The sequence below is a fragment of the Phodopus roborovskii genome, unplaced genomic scaffold (genome assembly GCF_943737965.1).
Source record: "Phodopus roborovskii unplaced genomic scaffold, PHOROB, whole genome shotgun sequence".
Lineage (NCBI taxonomy): Eukaryota > Metazoa > Chordata > Mammalia > Rodentia > Cricetidae > Phodopus > Phodopus roborovskii.
The window spans coordinates 8302018-8320243 of record NW_026126517.1 but is presented as its reverse complement, the minus strand read 5'-3'; the positions used below and the strand labels follow the sequence as shown (position 1 = coordinate 8320243).

Here is an 18226-nt window from a genome sequence, read left to right as displayed (position 1 = left end):
CCTTAAATGAATCTGGACAAGCTATCCCAAACTACCTCAGTCCTTTATCTTTCACAACACCACACCAACTCCTATCTCTAGAGAGTCAGGAAGAAGCAAGCCAAACTCCTAAAGCCTGAGATGACATGGCACTGCCGGCTTCTATATTTATCCCCCATCAATGTCTTTCAGATCAAATTGGCTGAGTTTTACAAATCAAAGGCTGATTTATTTATTTATATTTTATTTATTTTCTAGCAGGCATCAGCTGCACTCCTGCAAATACTCAGGTTCCAGACATCACGCTGAGAACTCCAAGCATCCAGCTGTGTGCTTTGATTTTGATAGCATCACCCATAATAGAAGGTCTACATGAGGAACTCAGCTGCCAGGTCCTCAAGTAGTCAACATGGGAAGGGTACCTAGCTAACAGCCGAGAAACCTCAGAAGTCTCACAGGCCCTGGAAACTGCCACCACTGTCAATAGGGAACGTCCTAGCCTTTCTTAAAAATTTCCCGGGGCCTGGTTCCAGGGGAGAACACAAAGGGGTCCTTGTCACAAATATTTTAGGTTGCAGCTTCACTTTTATATAGAGATAATTTATTCTTCCAAAATTCCCCCATCTGAACTAATAAAGGAATTCCTTTTTTTTCTTTTTTATAACTTAAAATGTTATACTTTATCTGTGCATATTCATAAATATTCAAATATATACATGTATTCACTTCCAAATATCAAATTAGTTTTTAACATATGGAGGATCTATACTAGGTACTTTGCTGAGATATATGTGCATTTATATGTGTATACATGTAATATATATTTGGCATCAGTTCACATTTTTATCAATTTTTCATTGCTTTATAGTGGAATCAGGTTAGCAGATTAATTTTATGAGTATAGTGTGCATTTCTGTCACAAACAGGGATTCTGTTGAACAATGAAACTGTTTGGGGAATATCATCCTGTGTGTAGCCCACATATAAATGAAGCCCTGATTTAGATAAAGACCTCAGCCACAGTTAACATCTCTGCATCCAACAGAAAGGGGTTTTACAAGAATTGATAAGACAACCTTCCCAAGAATGAGATGTGTTCATACTAGCTAGAAATCAAAAAGTAGCACCTACGAATATGCATGAAAACATGTGCACTCTGTGACATGAATGCCCAGCTTGCTTGTAACAGCAGTAACCTGTTGAAGTGCATGTCCTCTTGAAGATGGAAGCCAGCCATTTAGAATGGTTCAGCCTATGTCAGTGCCTAAAGTTTGATAGCAAAAGTAATTTCCTCACCAAGCCTTTTCAGACTTATTCCTCAGTTTGCAGTAGGATAAAATCAGTTTGAAACCTTCCAGAACATTTTCTATGAAAGACAGCTTTTAAATTTGCCCACTCTTGTGGAGATCATCAGATTTCCTTTTGTGTCAACCCTCTGATCAAGATCTGGAGGAAAATCAAGTGTGTATGTGTGTCTGTGTGTAAATGTGTCTTTAACATTTTGTTCTTTGTTGTGAATTCAGAGATGTTTCTCAGGCTTTCAAGAAGGCTTAGCTGGGATGCGCAACTATACTTGATTTGTTTTTAAGAAGTGATCCTCAGAAATTATATTTCTTGTAAATCAAATCCTATTTTAAGTAAAAGGAGTAGAGATACTAATTAAAGGATATATTATGAATCCTTTGTAGAGTTTATTACATTCCTACCAGTAAAGATGATATCTGACCTTCTTTTCATTTCTTAGTTGAGATTTTCTTGTCTTGATTTTTTATATTAAAAGGTGCCCAAACTTAGTTCATACCACTGAAACCAATGGGTGTGCTAGTTCCATTTATTGAGGGGACTTTCCATAGTTAGGTACTCATTTCACACCCAAAGTTATCCTGTAAGATGGTATGTTCTTCCAATTATGGGAAAAGGGTCAGAAACACAAAGGAGCTGTTACCCAGTACACTATACAGGGTGTGGGTTGCATCCAAACTCATGGCTGTCTACTTATAGCCAGGAAATATTGCTTATAGTCTCAACATCTCTTCATTCATTTTGTTCTGGCCTCATCTGAGGACCTCAGAAGCTGTTCTGCAGCAAATAACAGAGTGAACAGAGCTTCTAGGTTCACAGATTGGGTGATAAAATTATTATAACCTAAAATAATAGTAACCCTGTTATAAATTTTATCATACCCAATAATAATTTGTCAGGTAGACAGCTGTAGTTATTGGAGGGGTACAGCTGCCTCTCTGCTTAATATTTTTATGTTAAGTATACTATAAATCATTTATCACCAATACCATATTGTGCAAACATATTTAATGTTTCTAGTTTCAACCAACTACACCTATTTCAATGTGAATTATGTGCACAGCCAGTGTGACCTCCAACCTTTTCCAGCTGAGCATTAAAGGCCACAGACACACCCACTTCTCTTGGATCCAGGACTACACTGGGCTCTTAGGAAGGCCCTGACCCTGGAGTTACAGTGGCACAATCTTCCTCCTATCTTTCCTTTATAATTTTGATTATTTCCTTTAAACTGTTCCTTCTAGATCCTTCCAGAACATTCCAGTTGGTACTCAGAACCTTGCCTCTACTGTGGTGTTTCCCTCGAAACATGTGCTGGAAAACAACATGGCTTCTTTCTGTCTAAACACAGCCTGTGCAGGATCCCTTACAGTTATAAGGGTGTAGGAGTGGATGCCAGCTCACTTGATCTTAAAGCAGATGTCCTTAAGCCCAGTTTGAACATTGCAGAAACAGCCTGATGCTGACTGAGGTGAGGGAAGTATCAGTAATTAAAATTTGTCTTTTGTCCTCTAGTCCATAGCTGGCACTGCTAAATCCTGTGTTGGCATTAAATTTTAAAAATAATTCGTACTCACTTCTGATGCTAGGATTCTGGGTTCTATATTTTTCTAGTTTCTGTGGTTCATTGATTTGATCTCGGCTGCTATACATACTATAAAAATATTAAGGAAACAGCTGTGTCCCCTCCAATAGCTACAGCTGTCCCCCTGACAAATTTATTCTTGGGTATGATAAAAATTATAACAAAGTTGTTATTATTTTCAGTTAAAAGAGTTTTAATGCCCAGTCTGTGACCTCGGGCACATGGGTTGGCTCTGTCTTTTTCAGCCTGACTCTGCACTCAGTATTGTGGCTATTGAGATGCTCCTGTGGGGCTTCGGGAGTAGAAGATCATGTATCCAGCTTGATTCAGGCTTCTTCATTTTGGTGCTTTGGTTGTCACATTGCTTAATAAAGTAGATGTGCTCCTGAAAAGTTGGCTATAAAACATTATCTGTGAGATAATTCATACCTATTCATTGAGCTACCGTTTTAAATTAAGCACACATTGCTCTGAGGGAATAATTGGCTCCAAGACTAGATATAAATTATACTAAACACTTCATAAGCCTTCTAAAGTCACATATTTAAAGAAAATCTTTTCCTAAAACACTGATAGGAATTTTAGATTTTTTAAATCAGAAAATATAAAAATAACATCAGAAGTGACCCCACCTTCCTGATTGTCACCTGAGGCCTAAGGAATCATGAGTAGTCCTGGGATTGTTTTGATTGAATTCAACCTGTTGAGTCATTGGATCATTGACTGACTGTAATCACTCAACTCAATCAATCTTTGTATCAATTAGTGCTTGACAAATTTCAAATCAAGTAAACTAGTTTTCTAGATGTGTTGAGAGCCAGGGATAACTATGACCTTGTCTCTATTGTTTAAGACATCGAAAAAAAAAAAAAAAAAGAGGTCAGCATGTGACCCTCAATTGTTGGAAAACAACATTAGAGCTACATGTTAAGTGGCTGCGCAAAACAATTCCCAAATAAGAATGTGAAAAGTCCTCCACTCTGGAGACTCAGTCTCCAATGCCTATTGGTGGAGCTTTCATAGCTGTACCTTCACCAGTCCCTCTAAAAGAATTCTCCTGAAGGATGTCTTTGTCTTAGTACAAAAATTATGAGGTTATGGAACCACCAATGTTCCTTTAAGACCTTTAGATTATTTCAAACACTTTAAATTCAAAATGCAGCTAGGATGGAGAACATTCAGAGACATCAACAACAGAAAATTAAGGGCATATGCTAATAGCCCCAGCATGCTGTACAAAATACAAAAAAATTAGATGTAACCACAAATCACATTTTATTATTTCACAGTTATGGGCAATTTGATTTGTAAATCAAGTCATTGGTTAGTCTAGGTTCTCTCTAACAACGGCAGGAAGGGTCATCCTTTTTAGTACCTTTTGGCAATCCTTGGCATGATCTAGATTAGTGAAGTGTCATAACTGTCACTGTACCATCTTCTCCCCATATACCTTAATACTGCTGCCCCAACATTGTATTGCAACTTAATTACTTTCTAAGTTCTTTATTTTCAAGCAAGGTGTGTTGGTTCATGCTTGTGATCTCAGCTCTCAAAGGACTAAGTTACAAGGGTTGACAAAGTTTGAGGTCAGTGAAAAACTCTCTCAAAACAACAACAACAAAAAAAAATAGGAAGGAAAGAAGATAGACCCTAAATATAGTGACATTTGACTAGTAATTAGGTCTTAAGCATACCTTTTTCAGGGGGAAAGAGGGATAATTCATTTCAAATTATATCATTTTTATGGACAAATTAGAATTTGAAGTAGAGGTGTGGTATGATTTAATTAGTTGGATTGGTGATAAAAGCAATATATGAAGATGGGGCCATCATATATGTCTAAGATAGAAATAGCAGACCATGATTATGAGCCATAGTAGGAGGGGCTCGCATGATAGTTCAGTGTGTAAAGTTCTTGTCACATGAACATAAGGAATGGAGTTTGTATCTCTAGCACCTTCATAAACCTTGACAACTGTGGTAGGCAAAGGAAATGGATCCCTGAAGCTAGATAGCTAGGTAGAGGAGCCAGGATCTACAAATTGATTTTATCAAGAAATGTAGTCACAAATCATAAGGGGGAGAATGGTTGAGGAGAACATCTGCCTTCAACTTAAAAATCACACACACACAAATACACACACACACACACACACACACACACACACGCCTGCACACATGCACACACGCACACACATGCATGCATGCACGGATGCACACATGCACACACTTAAACACAGACATATCTTTAATAAAAGTGCTATAGTGCTATGGAGGTCTGGAGAGTTAGCTCAGCAGCAAAGAGCATGTACTGCTCCTACAAAGGACCCAATTTCAGTTCCCAGAATACATTTGATGGTACACCACCACCTGTAACTCCAGCTTCAGTGAAGCTGACACATTTTTCTGGACTTTGTGGGCACCAGCATTTGCACATCTGCCCCTCTTCTACAGACAACTAAACTAAAATAAAACAAAGGTTTGTGTCCTGGCAGCATTAGGGGATGGATGATAGCAATGATTAGAGTGACTGGTAGAGGCTTCCCATTATCCCGAGAGTGTCTGCCTGTCCCAGCAGCACAGGGAGTGCATAGTATTATTCTGAATTGTTCAGAAGAATTGGTAGAAGTTAGTGGACTTACCATATCATGAAGCTAGATGGTAGAGAACTGGTTTTGTGTGACTCTCAACTTCTGCTCTTTACAAAGGTGTTCTGTCACCTTCCCACACCAATACAAGATAAACTCTGGTGTGTGAAATGCTCCTAAGGTATGGGGGCTTTTATAGCAAGGCAGAGGCACATGTATGATTGCTAAAGAAAACAGGAATCCACTTATGTCTCAAGAGTTGTACCATGAAGAGGGAGAATATTTTAAGATGATGAGTGTCATTTTCACCCAAGGATGCATTTTCTTTAGAAGAGAAAGCCAACTTATAGATGAGTACTATTGATCATGAAGAGACTCTTGGCACTGGCTTTTCTCAAGCGGTCTGCCACTTTCTGTCTTTAGAAGCCTATAGCAGTTGACAAAGTGTGCTCAGTTAAATTGTTTTTGTTTTCCCCTCCTGTATTCTTTTTAAATTCTTCATTCTGGGGATAAATCACTGATCAATTCACAGCCAGAGTAGAAATTCAGTGATACATAACCTTAATTTTTTAATGCTAAAATTTTGTATATTAATTTAGTGTGTTCTATTCATTTGTTTGTCATAAGTGACATCAATAGGCACATCAGTTCTGATGATACTGAGTTTAGTTTACTGTGTGTATGTGGCTTTCATCTTTTTCTCCATCCTTTCCATTTAGACCCCTAGTAAACAATGAAGAGTATAATTTATAAATCTCTTTCACAGAGTTGAACTACTTTTCACAGGCCTTGCTTATTTTAGTAGGAAAATGTATATACTGGGAAGCATTGAAATCATGTGGGTTCTTTATGGTTTCTTACTTTGTCTGAGGCTGTATGATGGTAAAAGAAAGTCTTATCAGCTTTTGTATGACATACATATAATAAATATTTGGATCAGTAAAGAGCATATACCTCCCCCAAATCCTAAGCCATCTGCTTCCTTCCTTATACAACACCTGGCAAGACTAGAAGAATTTTCACCATCATTCATACCCCCACATTCTTGTAGAATACTTGATTTTTTTTTAAGTCAGTGACCATTTACTAGCTTGCATTTATGCTTATGACTGTATTCCTTCCAAATGTTCTTCCTTTTGGATGTCCACACAGAAAGTTAATCACAGTTCAGCTTCTGCAAATCTCACCATGATCACAATAAGTATATCTGAATCATAGATCCAGATTAAAAAACAAAATAAAACAAAACAAAACAAAACAAAAAACAGACTTAAATTGGAGAAAACAAATGCTCAAAAGGAACACATAGTCCTCTTCTTCTTCTGTCTTGGTGGTATTCTACTTGGCCCTAAAAGATCTGAGATCCCATCAATCATTGCAGTAACATTGGAGCTCAATCCAGAAACAGCTGTCCAGAGCTAATTTATTTCCTAATGCTGAGGCACTGTTAATTTATAAATTACACTGGTAATTCGAGCTATTATTAATTTCAGATGGTGTAGGGCAAGCCTAATTAAAATATGACACCAATTGCCACACATATGTACCAAGGACTACCATTTAAAATTAATGGGAATATTAAGTGTGACACTGGTCTCCGAGATGCTTTGCACAGTAATTATAGCATTCTAGCGCGAAAAGATCTGACAAATGTTGGCCTGCAGTTGGTAGTAAATAAACAACAGCCATGTAAGAGAAATCACAATTTCTTCACTAGAATCCCTTCTCATTTCCTCTATTCTTTCTCCAGCCAAGGTTCTAAAGAGTGTGTTAAACTAAAACAATAATACTGACACTGACCACCATGTTGATGGTCTCCTGTGGTAGGTTGTGAGCCCTGTTTTCTATGTGATCAGTATACCCTTGCTTCTTCTTGTGAATTAAATGTTTTCCAAGCTTTTTATAAGACATGTTGGCACTCCTTTTCATCTTCAAAGGTAACAGAAGGAAGAAAATGTTGGTACCCAGAAAGTACAGATTCCATCAGGCTAAATATATGTAAGAGTTTCTGGGTTACTATGATGTGACTGGATGATTACACAAACTTAGTGTGTTAGGTTTTTTTTATTTATTTTATGTGCATTGGTGTTACAGACAATTGTGAACTGCCATGAGGGTACTAGGAATTGAACTCAGGTCCTTTGGAAGAGTAGCCAGTGCTCTTAATCACTGTGCCATCTCTGCAGCCCCTTAGTTGGGGTTTTATTACCATGAAGAAATTCAATGACCATGGCAACTCTTATAAAGAAAATATTTAATCAGGGTAGCTTGCATACAGTTTCAGAGGTTCAATCCATTATTATGAAGGGGAACATGGCAGCATGCAGGCAGATGTGGTTCTGGAGCTGAGAGCTCTACATCATGCATACAACAGGAAATCAACTGACAGTCACACTGAGGAAAGTTTGAGCAAAAGAGACCTTAAAGCCCACCCACAAGCATGGCTAAAAATTATAGGAGAGTGAACAATAGTGTTTTTTTTTTTCTTACAAGACAGTGGGGTCTGTTTATTTTTCTATTATTGTTGTGATGGTTAATGTTGACATGACAAGAATGAGGGTAACACTGTAATACAGGGCTGCAGCTGACATGCCATACATTTCCTTCTTTGTATTATGTGAATGTCTTAGTCATTGGTTTCATGGTCTGGGTTAACAGAAACATGTGAGGTTAAGGAGAGATTTTATGACCTAGATCCAAAAGTCCTGGTCCATTTCTGGGGCTGTCCACAGGAGTGCAGCTTGGTCCCACCCTGCTCTGTGCTTCTCTAAAGCTTTTAGGATTAACTGCATTACTGAGTGGGCAGTACAGGAATGTTTTCAGATGCTTTCATGTGTGTGCTGTGTTCTTTATATTTTCTGCTCTCGGTAACTCCATGTGGTATCAGGCCTGCTTTGTGTGTTACTCCTGAAAAAGCATTTTTCCATTTCTAGGGATATTCCCAATTTCAGTTGTCCCAGGATTAACCATAATGCCCCCTGCTGTTCACTTTTTGTAGCATCCTACTTTAGGATATTTTCATTCTCGTTACCCTCATTAAACAGTTTAGGAAGGATAATCCCAAAAGGTAAACAGCATTTTCCTCCTTTATTTGAAACTTTATTTATGTGAAACTAAGGCACAGGGTAGCTTTGAGACAGAGCTTGGAAACTTATTCTCTAAGTGTCTTGGGCTGGCCCAGGTGTGGTGGCACACTCTTGTTATCCTAGCCCTAAGGAGGTGGAGACAAGAAGATCAGGCGTTCAAGGTCTAGGCAACTTCGTGAGTCTGAGACCAGCCTTGGGTCCAGCAGACCATGTCTGAATGAGTGGTGACAACGGAGAGTCTTTACATAACTTGATGCACATAAGTAGCCATTATATGTGGGATGTGATATGGATGTGGCATTAATATTATTAGTAATGTTCCACTAGAGATATGAAATCAAATATCTGAATGCCGACATGACAGGGAAAAATTTGTAGTCATGAATCCTTGCTCTTCACTTTCTCCTTCTCTTGTGGTTTGACATCATGTGTGTAGTCTCCACTTTGATTTGTTCTTTGGGTTTTATGCCTAAGAATTCCAGGCGATCAATGTCTGGAAAATTGATATTTGCCTATTTGTTTGCCTAATATGAAAACAAAGGTGTTTAAATTGTATGTGTTTCATTGTTGATGTATCTCATGTATAAGTGTGTGTGTGTGTGTGTGTGTGTGTGTGTGTGTGTGCATGCAACAACTATGCAGTATCCTCAAATGTCTCGTGCCCAGGATTGTATGACGTAGCTCAGCATCCGAAGCTCACTTTAAATGATGTCTGGAGGTCATAAAGAGTTAAGGTGCCTGCTCCAATCCCAGAGCTGAACCATGTGGTAAGATCCCAGAAGTATAAATGTCAAAATTATTAATCTCTTATGGAGAACCAGTTAATTATTTCCATACATGAGTTCAGTAGGAGCACAAACACTGCAGCTAGAACACTGGGGAGTCAAGGAAAAGAGGGTGTGAATTGTGGGGGGTGCAGGGAGTGGGGAGGCAGAAATAGGGAAGAGAGAATCTGTAATGTTCCTAAGAATTTGAGCTGACAAATGGGCAGTTCTCCACATTAACTAGCTTATAAATTGTATCCTTTTTTTTTTTTTTTTTTCTGGAGCTGAGGACTGAACCCTTGTGCTTGGTAGGAAAGTGCTCTACTACTGAACTAAATCCCCAACCTCATTCTCTAATTTCTAATATGTGTCTTTGGTCTTTTCCATGCAGTTAACTACATCTCACTCTTTCTCCTGCAGCTGTCGGCTTTGTGAGTGAAGATGAGTACCTGGAAATTCAGGGCATCACTCGGGAGCAGTCAGGGGATTACGAGTGCAGTGCTTCCAATGACGTGGCTGCACCAGTGGTACGGAGAGTGAAGGTCACCGTGAACTGTGAGTGGCCCTGCCAGACCCACCCCATGAGAGTGTGAGGCTGGCCCCTTATCAAGACTGCAGCAATAAGCCAGCCTTCAGAATGACAGAAAAGACCCAGCATCACTTTGTTTCCTCTGCTCTCCAGAGCTAAGGGGCCAAAGTCATGTTTTCGTTTCTCTTTTCACAGGCTCAGTGTCGCCATTCTTTTCCAAAGCTGCTGACAGTAACTTTATATAACACCAAACTTTCATATATGGCCTGCAAATCAATAATGCCATTGAATGCATGCTTCGTATAAATATATTTCAAAATCCAAAGCTTTCCTATAATGTAATCACATGTGATGCAGTGACATGCTTCCGAGTCAGATACTCCCCGTGTGAGAAAAGCCTGAGCTGGAACAAATACTACCCCTGTGTGGATTGTTTTTTGCTTTTTTGTCTTTTTTTTTTTTTTTTTTTTTTTTTTTTTTTGTATATCTTTGTATTGTATCCTTTTGTAATGAAGATGTTGATGGATATAGACTTCTGATTACATACATAATTTAAATACTAGTATATACATATGCAGGTTGCCAGAGGATATATCTCAGAATTTTCTTTTTAACGATAGATGAAAAATTCAAAACATTTGAAAGTCAGTCCTGTGAAAACTTCATTCTCCCTTTATAAGACTTCTGAATTCTACTTGACATTGATCTACATGAATTTTCTACCAATTCCTTGCCCTTTTCCCTCTGAGTTCCTTGTTATGTACATTGACTGGACTCTCTACGACTTGTGGAAGGCTTTTGATTGTCACGGAATGTAACCCAAGGCCTAGAACAGCAACACAAAAGCCCTTTTCCTTCTACACGGGAAGGGTGGGGGAGGGGAAGTATACTGTGTATAGATTAATACTCAGTATTTCTTGTTTCGATTTGTGCTCTGGTTTGAACCTAGATAGTATGAAACACTTTAAATAATAAAGGTAAAATGATGCTGCCATGTTTTCCTATTATGTAAACACTACTTTGCAGGGAACTTCAGATAATTTACAATTGTTGACAATGAACTTAAGATGCAAAACAAAAGTGGAAGAAAAGGGGAAAATGCATTATGGAAATTAGCAAAAGGAAGGAGTCAACTCATAGAATAGGAAATATAAAGCATCAGGCTTCTGGGTTCACAGAATCTGCCTGGACAATGCTAATGCAAGGGAAACGCCATGTGCTCTAAGATGTACATCTCCAAGACAAAATGAAATCATTTTCTTAGAAGAAATTTTGCTTTTCCTGGTACTGTGACCCCAGAGAAAACCCTCCCCACTTTTAAATGCAGGTACAATGCCCTGGCATCAAACAGAACAGAAATTTAGAGTAGTTGTTGTATAATACCCATCAGTGCAAACTTCTGGCATGCCATGAGTAACTGAGTGAAGACTTCAAATAAATGCAGACCCAGCAAGGACATCTAGTTGAGCACAGGCTCCATTTCAGTATGCCCATGGGAAGGACTGGGCCATACACCCTTCAGGCAATTCTCCATGAATATTATTAGTTATAAGTGAGTCTTGGATGGGGATTGAATAGCTGGAAGTCCTATACTTTGGCAAGACCTAGCATACAGACATCCTGTGAGGATGATTAAAGGTGCTGAGTGCTATCCCGTGGAGTGGAAGGCTGATGGGTGTTGTCAGCCTATGAAAGTTAAAAGACTTAAGCAGGCACTGTGTCTCAAGAGCTCATGAAAAGAAATAATGCATGCTGAAAGACAATGTCTTCCTTTAGAACAGCATCCAGACCATTTCCATTCTCTGGGATGGTCCATACAGCAGTTTGATGATGGAGATAAGCAGAAGTAGGGCAGAGAGTAAGAAACAAAATGCATAAATGCATGAATGAGGCAGTTTGTTTTTGTTTTTTGTTCTGGTTTTGTTTTGTTTTTCCATTTTTAAAAGTACTCTTAAATGGCATGGACCATCTTTTTTCTGCAGATCCACCATACATCTCAGAAGCTAAGGGTACAGGTGTTCCTGTGGGGCAGAAGGGGACTCTACAGTGTGAAGCTTCAGCAGTCCCTTCAGCAGAATTCCAGTGGTTCAAGGATGACAAGAGGTACAGTGCTCAATCCTCCCCTCCTCATTAACCTCCCTTCCACACTCCTGATTGCAGAGAGTCATAATCTAATCTATGGAAATCCTCTCCTGACACCCAAGGGAGTTCGATGTGCAAACAAACCTTTTCTAAATTAAAGGCAGTTCAGCTAGGCTTTTAATGTCATCTTCAGTGTTATCACTTGACAATTCGCATACCTGTAAGGTAATATAATTTAGCCATGCAAAAATAAGAAAACAAAGCTACCAACATTATTGTGAGCCCCAAGGATTATTTCTTTAAATGCCATGAAAATATCGCATTCCACAGAAAGCTATTTTTAACATTTTCTCAGAACTTAGACATTCTATCTGCCTCTGGGAGGGGCTGTCAAGTTGCCTGCCCATCATAGGTCTCCACATCCCTCCCTGAAGTTCTCAGTACCACTGTGTACGAGCCCATGACCCTCTTACACCCTCCCTTTGTGTGCAAGTTGTCATTTCTCTGTAGGAGAAAAAGAGTAGGACTGTTCCCTTCCTTTCCATTGTTGCAGCCATCACAAGGACATTTGTTGTGAGTCAGTGAAGATGATCATTGCAAGGAGTTATCAAATTGCATGTCAGCGCAGGGGTCAGTGGCTCAGTACATCCAGGCAATATGACAATTACCACTATCAAAGAGCTATTTGAAGGTGGATGAACAACAACTAAATGTGTAAGCCCTGTCTGTGTTCAGAATATTTTCATAAAAGTAGAGGCAGTGGTGCTCAAGGAGTGACTAAGTCCAGTGAGATCTGTGGATAGATGAGCAAAGAGTAAAGGAGGCTGAATTTGGAAAACCAAAAAAAGAGTCTGAGCACAGCAATGGGAATATCCCAGCAAAGCATCGTCTAACAGCGGGGCCTGTGTTCACTACCCCTTTTCTTTCCTCATGCAGTCATCCAAGCCTTAAGCATCTTCTAGTCCCTCAGCCAATAAAATAAATTGTATTTAGAACCCAGTCATTCCATCATAAAATCCACATCCAGTGAGGGACACTGCTACTGCTTGGGAGTTCTAGGGCACATCCTGGTAGCCTCTAGTAAGGTGTGGAATAGGCAGCCACCATTTTATAAATGAAGATCCGAGACAGAAAGAGGTGACCAAACTCAATGAAGTGAGAATGGAGCTAGCTGTTTCCCTTCATTAAAGAAATCAGAGATCCTTCTTGGCCACCACACTTCTTATTGTGATGAAGAAAATGTGAGGCTTGGGGCTTGGTGTTACAGGATCTAAAGACCCCCCTCAATTGACACACACACACACACACACATATATATATGTATATATGTTTCTGAACACTAAGTCTTAGTGAAAATTAAACCACTCTATTATTCAAATTCCTAATAGGGAAAAAACATAAACAAAATATACCAGAAAAATGAGATCTCAAAGCATGTGATAAAAACATGACACAAATGTATATTTAGGCACAGGAAGGGAGAGCTGACTTCACAGTACCAGTCTAAGCAGGGGTTGCCATCTTTGATATCATTTACTCTAAAGAGAAAGGGAGACAGTGCCCCAGTGCTGGCTCAGAAGCTCTGATGCAGGCAACTTTGTGGCCCCCTTAAGATCCATTCACAGCTTCCCATTGTTTTTTCTGTGTCTGTTTATTCATTTGTTCATGTACTCATTTCCAATATTCTCCCATTGAGTAAGTTTCTCTATCGTCCCAGCAACCAGCATGCCAAGAGTGTTTCTACTATGGGGTCTTTGTCTCAGCTTTTCTTCTTGATGCCACTGAGGCTACAAGGCAGCCATGGCCTCAGGTCTCAGAAAGAAAATGACATCTTTCCCAGTAAATGACACCTGAAGCCCATTTCGCTCTCACTGACATGAGTAGAATTGAGCAACAAATGGAAGTGTCTTAGGCGGAGACAGGCAGTTTTTCATATGTCTTTGGGGGCTTCACATTTCTGCTGTTTTCCCTTCCTTGTCCCTTGTCAGTCAAAGGGAGAGGAAATGGAATTCTACACTTAGAAAAGCTTGCCCACCTAACAGGGACACTTAGAGGACTACAGTTTCACAAAGAAATCTTATGTCTGTAGCAGTAAGGGATGGGGGAATCTCTGAGTGCCTGAGAGGGAGGATGTTTGTCATCCTAGGAGTGTAAAGTGCTGCAAAGCTCTGCTGGCCACTCTGCACTGCATTTAGCTAAAGACATTTCTGAGCTGTCAAGGAAGAACCTGCTTTGAGTAACCCTCTTCCCACCATGGAGCCAAAACTCAATTCACAGCTTGGTTCTGTTGTGAAGACTTCTTCCTTTATGGAGAAGACTGCCAAACTAGGAAAAAGGACCCACACCCAGACTGGCTACAGATGCAACCTCATGGTGGCTTGCAGAACCTTGAACAACACCCTTTACAAGATTCACATCTACATAACAAGTTGGAGATAGAACAGTAGTATCTGTTCCCAGGGCAGGTTGCTTCGTGCTATCCCATAGAACCATAGGATATTTCAGTGAGGGTGGTGCACTGATACACCAGTTCACTGGCCTTTTGAGAAAGGAAGATACACACAGGAAAATCTCTATACTACAAAGCAAAGTGAGTCCTGCCAGCCCATCAGCTGACTTTTACAGAAAACTAACATAGCCAGGGGACACTGTTCCAGACTGATCCCTGATATAACTCTGTGCAGCTTGTTCTTCCCAAGAACTGTAGAAACATATAATTCCATGAAGTAGAATGAATAATTACCATGGTGGTATCATGTTGGGGGGCTGGGGGTTGGGGGATGAGGGTGTCATTAATTCTTGACTCTAGGTCCATTGTATGAGAGAAATTGATCTTGTTTTTTATTTCCCTTCACCCCCTTTCTTTTTCTGTTGCTTGTTTACTTAGACTGGTTGAAGGAAAGAAGGGAGTCAAAGTGGAAAACAGACCTTTCCTCTCAAAGCTTATCTTTTTCAACGTCTCTGAACACGACTACGGGAACTACACCTGTGTGGCTTCCAACAAGTTGGGCCATACCAATGCCAGCATCATGTTATTTGGTGAGACTCTGCCCTGAGATGGGTAACAAGGCAATGTGAACTGGGGAAGTGTTGGTGGAGGGAAAGAGAGTATGGAAGAAAAGAAAAGGCTTGGAAGTGACCCAAGTAGAGCAAATGAAAGACTAACAAAGAAGACAGACAGACACACACACACACACACACACACACACACACAGAGAGAGAGAGAGAGAGAGAGAGAGAGAGAGAGAGAGAGAAAGGAGAGAAGAGAGAGAAACTCATGCATATGAGAATGCAGGCATCAGAAGTGAGAAAGAAAAAAAATGAAATGTTCATTTATCTAAAATGGCAAAAGTCCTAAAACAGCTAGCTTTAAGATGCCAAAAATGACTTTTTCCCCTTCAGTGATGTCTCCGAAACTGACTCAGTGATTATAATTGGACAAAATAGTTAAGATCTCAGAGAGGAGCCCTTACATCTTCAGTCCTTTTCTCACTGGGCTAAATAACATGTTCCCTTTTCTGAAACTTTCCCAGCCATTGGCACATAAGAAATCTGAATGACATTCATAAGAGCTGAATCACAGCCCTTGGAGTCTTTAATAATATTCATTTCAGAGATGGGCAGATAAAGAAGAAGGAAAATGGGATTTTCCAAGTTCTCTATTTGTCAATGGCTGGTAAAGACATTTGCCCATCCTCACCATCATCTTAAAAGTTCTCATATCGTTGTTCATGAACCGATTCTTTAACTCTTAATTGAGAGACTAAGTTTATAAAGCATTTTTTTCTGCCTTCATTTCATACATAGCCACTGTATTCATAGCAGAAGCAGCAAGAAAGCTTCTTCGAAAGCACTCTATGTCTATACCCTGTGAGCAATGTCTACCAAGGAGTGAGCATACTTTGCCTATCTACCATCAAGAAGGACTTCAGGTGTCTGCCAATGGCTTTAAAGCCTTAATGTGTTCAGATGCTTCTGATGGGTCATGTGATTAATTCTGGTTGCCTTTAGAGCACATTTCTCCATACTCTACCAAGTTCAATGACTGTCAAGTTTCCCAATCTGTTTCCTCCATTCCCTGTGTTAAAGATACACCTGAGTATGGTACTATCTCTGCTTCTCAATTCCACTTTCCCAGCCTTCTACTTAGCATATGAAATGCAACTCAGCCTTATCTGAGGGGGCTGCAAAAGAGAAGGCCATATTTGATCCCAGAACACACAGCTGAGAAAGGGCAAGCTGTGACTAGACTGACTGAGATGTCTAGGACCTGAACAAGCACAGTCATAGCACATGGAAAGCAATCAGAATTCCCTTTGTGTATGGGAATAGTTATACAGATTCTCCCATATGCCCCTGTAATCTGTCAGTCCTTTGGGGATTGATGGGAAATGCCTGTATTTGTGCACAGAGAGTAGGGTTAGAAATGTGGCAAGTCCATTTCTTTCTGCTCGAAAATCTAAAGCATATATAGTGTTTCCCCCCAGTACCTTCCACATCCCAATCTCTGGCCACAGCCATGTCCATTCTTTCAAATAACCTTCCTGCTCCTTAAAACACCTCTCTGTTCTAAGATGGAGAAAGAAATGTCTTTGCCATTGTTTCTTTTTTGTTTTGTTGTTTTGTTTTATATTTTTCTTTTTTCAACAGACCTACATATGGCAATTACAATGTTGTTTTCCCTCCATTCCCACCAACAATAAGACACAGTCTACCTCCTTTGGGATATTTTTATCATTGCCAGCTTCCTAGATTCTAGGGTTTGCTAAATGTTCATTATGAACTAATAGCACATTTGCAAATAAGTAGAGGAGGCCTGGGTCAACCACAGATGAATGGAGTACAGGTGGAGCTGCTCCTTAATGGAGGGGATCTCAGAGCTGTAACATAGAAAATCTCTAGGAGGAAGAGACAAACTTGCAACTCTTTCAAATTTTGTGAAACTATTCCTGAGGAGCCCATCACAGAAGATCTCCATGGGTACCGTTCTTCCATGGAGCTGGTAAAATTCCAATAATGTGCAAGATGAGCATTTTCAACCCCCTATCTCGTTAAGGCTTTTTTTTTTTTTTTTTTTTTTTTTTTTTTGTGGCTCCAAAGTTCATAGGTAATGCTCTATGTCATTTTCAGTAGGAGCCACCAAGCAGACCAGGCAGATTGGACAGTAGCACTTACTTTTGTGAATATAGAGCATCTGTGATTATATTTGTTCTAGTGCCATTGCAGAAAGCCAGCTCAATTATTGCTATTTTGTCATCAACTTGCACATAGATCATAAAAGTGTATCCTTTTCATGTCAAACTGAAAGTGAGGGATTCTGGTGTAAGAAACTCCTATTAAGCTTATATCTTGGGAGATGTAAGTCCTATAGAAGCAGGGTAGACTTTGCCATTAACTACCAATAAGGCTCTGAGCGTCTAGACTCTGGGATCATAGAGCTAGTCCTAGAATTCTGAGACCATTGCTTCCATGTTCCTGAACATGGATTCCAGGGGGTCCTAATGAAATTCAGATGAGATCAGAAATTGCTGGATTTCATCTTTATCTGAAAGATAATGGGGTGAAGATGTGGTAGGAAAAATTTCACCCAGCAAGGGGCTTTGTTCCTTTGTTTACACTTAGCTCCCAATGTCAGCAGAAACAAAGATGGGATCCATCTGCACTGGAAATTACCTTGCTTCCTATCCTCCCATTCCTGTTAAGGGACAGAAAGCATTTCAGTGTTTGTCTTGCTGCACCTTGTCTTATGGCCTTTGGTTTGTGTCTTCCTTTATTTATCCTTTCCTCTAGAAATGCTTGTGAAAGGCAGTATACAAACTATATATGAAAAATATATAGCGACTGTATATAATATATGTGTTTGTTTTCATTTTTCTCTCCTGTATGTCCCTCACCCGATTTAGAACTAAATGAGCCTACAAGCTCAACTTTATTGCAAGGTCAGTATCCCCCTTGCCTTCTGCTTTCCTTCCCTTCTCAGTCCTAAAGACCTCACCCTCACCCTTCCCCTCGCCCTATCCCTGGTGTTGTTTTCCTGGTATTCCTAGCAGTAAGATCATCATTGCAGGAATGTGGCAGTGGATGGCTATTTAAGGAGACTCCTGGGGGCTGGGAAAATGCCATGGCAGGCTTTTCCTGGGCCCAACCCATGCACACACTCTCTAGGAGAGCTGATATTAGTAAGGCAAACAAAGCATCATTAAAATGCCAAACCCAGAGATGAGCATGAGGAAAAGGGTTTCAGAAACTAAATGTGAACCAACGAGAAGACAATACAACTGCTTAATACAGTGGTACCTCAGGACAATGGT

The 18226-nt window shown here is 39.8% G+C and overlaps 1 protein-coding gene across 4 annotated transcripts in view; it reads left to right on the top strand.

Annotated features, from left to right (window-relative positions):
* The window catches only part of Ntm (neurotrimin), a 956051-nt gene that overhangs the window by 926252 nt on the left and 11573 nt on the right, over positions 1-18226 (top strand). For 3 of the 4 annotated variants that reach the window (XM_051196959.1, XM_051196960.1, XM_051196961.1), the window contains 4 exons: positions 9725-9859; positions 11816-11936; positions 14803-14954; positions 17819-17854. In XM_051196959.1, coding sequence (XP_051052916.1) covers positions 9725-9859; positions 11816-11936; positions 14803-14954; positions 17819-17854 — 444 coding nt within the window. The remainder of the gene's footprint in view (positions 1-9724; positions 9860-11815; positions 11937-14802; positions 14955-17818; positions 17855-18226) is intronic. The other variant, XM_051196962.1, reaches the window with a different exon arrangement.